Source organism: Monopterus albus, unplaced genomic scaffold (assembly GCF_001952655.1).
Source record: "Monopterus albus unplaced genomic scaffold, M_albus_1.0 scaffold282.1, whole genome shotgun sequence".
NCBI classification, from domain to species: domain Eukaryota; kingdom Metazoa; phylum Chordata; class Actinopteri; order Synbranchiformes; family Synbranchidae; genus Monopterus; species Monopterus albus.
Window position 1 is genome coordinate 398,614 of NW_018128162.1, and position 8,465 is coordinate 407,078.

Below are 8,465 nucleotides of genomic sequence, written 5' to 3' on the forward strand. Positions count from 1 at the left end.
TCATTAATTGTTACCACTTCTTGTGTAAATAGACTTTCATGTGTCATTATGGTTGATCTTTAGCTATAGCTTATCACTATGTGGCCCTTATCTCTGTGAAGAGTCTAATTCCTACTGGCACATTAAGGCTGGTGGTGTGCTGCAAGTTAATTGGAATTTCTCTCACTTGTTCTGGACACAGTGTTTGGATGAGCCTCCCTGTAATCCCCTCGACCAGTACTTGGCTGCTCCTGCTTTAGAAGAAATGAAGACAGTGCTTCTCGCCATGGAAATGTGCACAGACATTTTGATGCTATATTCATTTAGGCTTTTCAAAAGATGTGTCCAGTTCTGCTCCCTCACGCCTTTTCCTCTCTCTAACCCTCCACCCCCGCTATGCCGGCTCTGATCGATCCAACCATGTCTCCTGGTCCCACATGTCATCTTTTTTTTCTTTGACACAGCGCTTCTCTCCCCACTGCTTGGTATTCTGGAGTGGGAATGCATGCACCATCGCAGATCCATCAGCTCCGATTGGAATGCTGCACCACGGCTTGGGGAAATGGAGGGATGAGGAGAGAGAGGTGGAGAGAGAAAGAGAGAAAAAGGGGCAGGGAAGGAGAGAAATAGGGCAGGTCAATGGCTTGTTGACATCCTTTCGGGACCAAAGCCTTAGGCTGATGGGGAGAAAGAAACGGTAGAGGTAGGAGAATGGGAGCGAATGAGAGTAAAAGTAAGAAAAAGAGTGGTTTTATGCCTGAGGGGCTGCTTTGTTAATATCCATTTTCTTTCAATTCAGCCTCTGAATATTCAAGGAGCATAAAAGTTCTTAAGTTCAATTTCCTTTAGTGTTCGAAGTATTCAGTAAGCAGTATGCCCACTTGTATCCCAAATAGAGTTTTGGAGTCTGGGAAATTAAAACTGCTCTCATATTTTAAATTCAGTTTGGGTAATACGTATGTCAGAGTACTGCACAGGTCCAATTTGGAAAACCCACACCCCCAAAGCTCTGTACTGCCCAAGACCCGTTATCTGAACCCAACTAACTAACTTAAGACCCGCCAACTGACTCGCACCCGTAATTAAAATAGACTTTATGCTACACAGTCACTTACTGTGCTTGAAAGTTGTGTTCTTGGAAAAATATGTGTTGATGGACTCAGCTGTTTTTTAGTGAGGAAGCGCCTATCTTGCGGCTATCAAATGCTAACACTTTTTGGCACTATTTACAAGCAGCAAAGCCACTGATAATGTTGATTTCACAGTCTGTAATCACACCAAATTTCTCCCATATTTCGGACTTGGCCTTCGATGGTGTATTATCCATATTCACAGCTAGCTCTTTTCACTTTTAGGTTATCCAGTTGCATTGATGTCTAAGTAACTCCCTGTTAGCTAGATGAGTCTTGAGGTCAAAGGTTTTGCCATAGGCCTTCACAATCAATGTACTGGGTTTTTTAGGTTTGAGAAAATGATGCTGGATTGGATGTTTAAAAGAAGCTGCACCTTCATTTTCTTAAGGTTGTTTATTTCACTTGTTACCTGCCCACATTTAGCCTGTTTTTAGTACAGCACAGGTACACTCTCCTTTTAGCTCTGCTTTTGGTCTCCACCAGCTCCTGAGAAAAATATGTAGCTCTTTAGCTGCCAAATGCTCCACATTGTTCACCAGCTAGTCACTAAACTGCTGCCTGCCTCCCACTTGTTGCTGGGCAGCTAGTGTACCACGAGGTTACCGTAGCCTTTTTGTTAAATGGCCACCTGCTGCATCTGGAAACAAGACTGACTGAGAGCAGGAATTCTAGATAAAAACTGTGAGCTGCACGGCATAAAATCATAACAGTGAAGGATATTAAATACTTTTACATAGCACTAGTGGGAACTACAGTCGTGGGTACATTCATTAAAAAACAGATAATTTTGTAAATAAACTATGGAATTAATAACTTGTGATTTGAATGTGACACCACAGATGTACCGGTACTGTATTTTTTCCATTTCTGAAGTAGAGGCTGAAAATACAACTCTACATAGATGGTATCTTCATGTAGCACAGTCCCCATACAGCTTATCACACATTCCTCTGTAATGTATACAGTTTTATCTTCAGCTCACCTTTCACTCGCTCATCATCCCATCCTTCTCCTATCAGAGTGGAGAGAGACAGACAAATGCAGATCAATTCGATGTTTTTCTTATGGCTCTTGTTCTTTTGTGCTCTCACTCTCCAAAGCCTCCCCATCCTCTCTGTGTGTTCTCCCCCATGGCTTTCCTCTACAGCAGCGCGTTGCCTTGGTAATTACCAGTTGTCTTAAACAGACAGATGGAATAAGAGAGAGTGACGGGCAATTTTCCCAGTGCCTGTTTTGCCCGTGTATGTGCACCCAACTCCTTTTTGCGTGTGTGTTCTATATGCACACTTCTTTACTTCTCTCCATCTCTTTTAGGCTTCCTACTTGCTCCTCTTCCTCCCTCTCTTCCTGTGAGTTTGCATTTGTGCACGGCTGATGCGTGTTTGTGCGAGAAAGTGTGTGTGTGTGTGTGTGTGTGTGTGTGTGTGTGTGTGTGTGTGTGTGTGTGAGAAGGATGTGGGGAATTACCTGACAGAATGTGTTAGTCCAGGATGTGGAGTGAGACAGTTCCATCTCCTGCTGTTGTGTTGACCATTTCAGATGCCAGATATCACTCTGGCCCTCTTCAGGGACCAGGAGGGATCACTGCTGTCCCCTCCTCTTCTCTTTTATCCCAGCATGACCCTAATATAGCAGTGGATCGAAGCAATTGGTTATTTCTTTCTTTAAACTGTCAGGGCAAGAGAGGAAGCAAAGGGTAGACGAAGAAGAGAGTTAGAGGCAAACAAGGGAGGAGCAAAAGTTGGGTGTTATGTGGTTATGAATGAACATGATGCCAGGGTTCACCTATGCTAATTAATTTTCCACACTCTCTTTCAGGCTGGGATGATCAAGACGGAGCAAGAGGAGTTTTTTATTGAGCCAGTGGAGAGGGGCGATGGAGTGATAGAAGAGGAGGAAGAGGGAGGAGGAGGCAGGACACACATCGTCTATCGCTCTTCAGCCGTAAAGAAAGTGCCCATCAGCAGCACGGCAGCAGACTACCACTCCAGAGGTCAGTCTGTGCCGTTAAACACCCTTCTCTGGATTCTTCTCATCCACACTTCAGCACTGCACTCTCCTGGACTCCATTTTCTTTAACTAGTCACATTGGGGAATTATTTAATGACACTGAGAGCAGGCTAAGACACCGATCATGCAGCTAAAAAGCTTTTAACATATATTTTTTTCAAGTATTACAGATGTGGCTTTTTGCTTTTTCTTTTTTTTTTCACTTTTCCACAGTATATCCTGAAACAGTGCACAACACTGCAGATTTTTCAGCTCTTTTACAGATTGTACATGGGTATCTTAAACCATTATTCCCTCATACACATCTGATTATATATAAATACACTGAGTGTGACAGTATGAGCATACTCCTCTGTCGAAAAGATTACACTTACACACACTCAAATGCATCGTCCTGTCACTGCACTGATCTTCCAGAGAGAAAGAAGTGACATATGGAGACGTGTTTGACTGGTACAGTAAGATGGTATCTTCCCTATCTTTTACAGAATTATTCACTGCCTCAGTTGCCTTAACAATTAACAACTGGCACTCAATTCTTTGGTTTCTCATTGTGCCTGCCTCCGTTTTCCATTCTACAGATGAAATAAACGAACTCAATCAACAAGAATCCATTACTTTAGAGAAAGCATAATGCTGGATATATAACATATCATCCCTGGGATCATAGAGAAGGAAGACAAATACTTATTCAAACGCGTTTAATACTGAAGGTCTGAAATTGATAACACAAGCAAAAGAACGTTCTCAGTTTAAAAAAATTGTCTGTTCATCTATTTTATTTTGTTATTCCCTAATCTTATTTCTTTAAAATTAAAGGAGAAAAGACATTAATTTGGTCTTTGATGCTGTAAAATGAGGTTATTAACTGTCTTTCAGATGATGTCACATGACATGATAAAATACACATGGAGTTAAATCAGATTAATCAAATGAATTTAGCTAAATCTTTTAGGTGAATACAAAACAACCTTGGATCAATTGGGGAACTGGGAATATGTACAGTATATATTATTTTCATAAGCCAAATGGACACGAAGCACCAACATTTCCACTCTAATGTGTCACCTTAAAAAGTACTTTGATACCCCTCTCCTTGAGTAACTCTCTACATTATGTACATGTTAAAAAAGGTACAGTTTTCAATCTTTTATTAATCTAAAGCCTGTGTGGAACATTTATCGCATGAACTGTGGAAGAGCTACATCATACGATACACATATGATGCACTGCAGCACCTGCACGCTAGTAGAGCTTATGCTTGCACCTAGTGTGATACTTTGTTTCTCTCAAACTCTTCTCAAAATTATATTAATATAGTGCATTTAGAAATTTGCATTGATTTGTGATATTACTACCCGTGTCCATATACCTGTAGACCTTCAGTATCTACTTTAAGTCTTGCATATCAGATGTTGCTTTAATTCTTTAAATAATTCCATTAATATCAAGGATCTGTGTATGCAGTGAAAAAGATTTCCAGAAAATAAGGTATTCACTAGTGTCAGCTGTGCTGTCAGGTTTAAGAGCTTGGCTTGCTGCAAAAAAAAAAAAAAAAAAATTTACTGCAATGGCTCCTGTCAGTAGAAGTTGCTGTCCAGTCACTGTAATTGATCTGATGACTACAAGTCAATCAATTGTGACCCTGACCAGTGCGAGAGTCTGCATCTCAACTAATCACCAAAGCAGAAATATTCTCAGAGAAGTTTACAGCGCAAGTCGGACCGCATTAGATGAGCTCTGTGTCTTCCTATTCTGAGCAGTCGACTCAAGAATGTCTAATAATATACAGAGAGAGAGAGAGTTTCCATAGGAACACCCTGTGAGGACAGACTGCATTAGAGTAACACAGATCTGCTCCCACTGTTACTGATACCTGGCAGTACATCCACATCTACACACACACACACACACACACACACACACACACACACACACACTGGAAAAAAAAGCCTATATGGAAACTCACACACATATACAGGATGTAACCACATGCAGCTTACACAACTCCCTTGATCATACATTTACACCTCTGAACGCACATACACTGCACGCATGCTGACACACAGGCACACACACCATGTCTCACTGCTCCTTGTTGCCTTTGAATCTTTCTTTCTAATGAAGAGTGGGGTGCAGATCAATAGCGTAGGATAGAACAGGCCACAGTGTGTGTTTCTGTGAGTGTGTGTGTCTGCGCGCCTGCATGTATGGCGTGGGCATGAGTTCTGTGGTCGTCTGGCTTTGGGTGCTGGGATTTTCAAGGCTAAGCAGACAGACAGACAGACCAGCAGGCATGTGCTGCTCCCAGTAGCATTTGATGTAGATCTCTCTTTTTGTTTCTCTTCTCTTTTTCCTTTTGGTCTTCTGTCTCAGCTACTGTAGAGCACAACATTATGTAAACAAAGGGTTTACATTCCTGTTGTTGCAATCCATCATACGACTGTAATATCAGAGCCACACTACAGATCCTTCTGCTGTTACACTCTTGCTTCTGTTTCTCCCCAGTTACACCCAAATCAAATCCTCCCCTCTCCTCTTTTCCTCCCTCATAATCTCTGTTTTAGACAATTACTCTCCCCTGTAGATCAATCAAGGACATTAACAAATTAATTAATAATCAATCAATCATTCTAGAACTCTCCTTCACCAAGCCTGCTTAATTTACGGACAGTTATTAAATGTTGGACTCTTTTCCTGGCTAAAGACAGAGGGAAGGAAGTTATATTTAGCAAGGTAATAGAGGAGCTCAAGAAGGAGAGAAAGAGAGACGAAGAAAGAGCGAGATTGATCGGTTTCTTACACCATAAGCTGAGGAGGTGTGAATCAATGTCCTAAGTGGAGACAGCAAGCTTTATTATTAATGTGCCACATTCATCAATTAATCACTGCAGCGATAGAAACCAAAGGATGGATTTTCATTCATTTTTCACTAAGCAGACAAAGCTACATCCTTCAATCTCTGTACACTTTCATTTTATGTCTGTCTTTTATTTTGTTTTGATCAATGTCCTCCTCCTCTGCTAATTTTATTTCCTTTTCCTTTCCTCCCTGTTTTTCACTGAGTGTAGTGTCACCTGTTACTTCTTGCCCCAAATTAACTCATCTTGCTTTGCCCACTCCTGCTCTGGTGGCTGCAGACATGTTTTTTGCTTCTGAGTCTGGTCAGTGGGGGTGGACTTCAGTGTTTTGTCTAAGGGGACTTGATTGTCTGTGTAGGTGTGTTGCTTCAGCTGTGTGTATGTGTGCCAGTGCAGTGTTGTGTCCTGGGTACTGAGACAAGCCCAGACAGATGGACAACCAGAGGGCTTTTTCCCATAAGCCCCTTCACCTAGTCTGCTACCTAGACTTTAATAGCACACAGCTACACAGTAGACAACAGAATTGTGTTACAAAAATGTAGTCCTTTGCAGCTGACTTGTTTTCATTGACATTTCAGAGATCTGTATTGTTCTCAAGGCAGAAAGGCTCCCTGCAGTCTCTGAGGCAAAGCATTTGTAAGTAGCTGGTGGGCTGACACCAGGCGGAGAGCTGAGGCAGCCACACAAGACCCCAAACATCTGCAGAAAGCCAGCATTTGTTTTACGCTCAAGTACTGTGGTGTTCTTATAGGTTTTGTGCTGTAACCTATTGTGCTTTATGGTTCTTAGCTGACGTGAACTGATGTATTGTTGGTGGATGCCATGTTACACAGTATAGTGACGCCCTAGTCTTGGCCTGAGCTGAGAGGAAGTTGAAGTGGGCCTGACAGAGGCCAGTGAGCATAGCTTAATATCCGTATGTCACATCCAGAAAATTAAGGGGGCTACCTTAAGAACCCACTCTTTCTCTACCCCTCTTGCTTCTCTCCTACTTCATGTTCCTACTTTGCTCTGCCTCCTTCTCTGCTGGTGTGGCACAAGGATAGTCATATTGCACAAGGGCTTTAAGAGGAGACTTGTGACTAAGCACTTAAGACATATGAGCATGCACACACACACACACAACTCATAAATGGCCTGAGCTCATCTTCAGTGCATACCGGGGGGACCCAGCAGACACTCTGCAGTCCACAGTGCCTCTTGTTGGGATCCCAAATAGAAACCTGAAAACCCTCAAAACCTTCAGATGCTGGCAGTCCACTGACGTCATTATGAGGTTTAAGAGACTTTACTAAGAACATCTGCTAAGCGCGTTCATTTGGGCCTGCACTGTCACAGCTCTAAGTGACTATGAACAACTTGAGAAAATTTGAATTTCATGCCCATCATGGCTTTTTTTTTCTGGATGTGGCCCAATTCCAATCCTGAAAAGGAGACTGATGGTGCAAGGAACATGAGCAGTCAGACAGCTATTAAAAACATACCCCCAGGTTGGCAAAATGTTTTTGGAGGACAATATAATAAAAAGACCATATGATAATATTGACTAAAAAGTATTGATTGTAAGCATCCATCACAGTTTAAAGACACACATCCTCATTCAACTTTGACCTACAGTACTTGCCGTAGCTGTGCGTTGAGGGATTATTACTGACATCTCAGATGTGCTCACCTTTGAGTTTGCCTCCAAATAAATTGATTTAAATAATGTAGCTAAGTTGTTGACCTGTTTCCAACTGGTCTGATTGTTTGACAGTGTCAAGGAAATTTCCTTGAATCACTGCTTAGCACATTTACATTATCGGGTTTCTCAAAACACAGCTCATCTCCCTTAAGAGAGTAACACATCTTTCCATTTCTGCCCCAGTTCCCTGAAGCAATATATTTCCACTGCACTGCTGTCGTCCCATTCGCGATAAAGCAAGATGGCTGTCTACGTTCTAGTATGAATAAAATCAGGAACCATCTGACCCGAGACTCTTTCGACTGCTGTTTAAGATGTAAACCAGGAGTTTTAGATTAAAATATGATCTAGTATCCAATGTCTTCTCTGTACTTTGTTCTCAAATTGTACAGCTTTGATTCTGAATGTTTCTTTTATCCAAAAGGTTTATGATTTTCCCAACAAAAATTCAATAATAATGATTATTTTGCTGTGGTAACACATGCTATGACTTGTTGTATTATATTGGGCAGCAGGGACCCATTTTGGATCAGCTGTGCAATAGCACATACCTGCACATGCAGCCAAGCAGAAACATACACACACAAAAGAAACACGTACACGTGAAAAACACTTTCGTTTGTGCACTGCAACACACACAGATACAGTTTATACTGTATGTGTGAATGAGTCCTGGCCCAGGTGTGCCTCTGGGAGGAAATTACAGTGCTAGGGGAAGTATTTCAGCGGCCAGCTGCTTCCTCTCTCCCTCTCTGTAGCCACTGGCTCTGTCCCTGGAGAGAATGACTGTCTTATTAC

At 41.9% G+C, this 8,465-nt stretch overlaps 1 protein-coding gene across 1 annotated transcript in view; it reads left to right on the forward strand.

The window, feature by feature from the left end:
* Window positions 1-8,465, forward strand: part of LOC109973159 (A disintegrin and metalloproteinase with thrombospondin motifs 2-like) — a 112,540-nt gene that overhangs the window by 51,645 nt on the left and 52,430 nt on the right. The window contains exon 3 of the mRNA XM_020622543.1: window positions 2,931-3,105. Coding sequence (XP_020478199.1) covers window positions 2,931-3,105 — 175 coding nt within the window. The remainder of the gene's footprint in view (window positions 1-2,930; window positions 3,106-8,465) is intronic.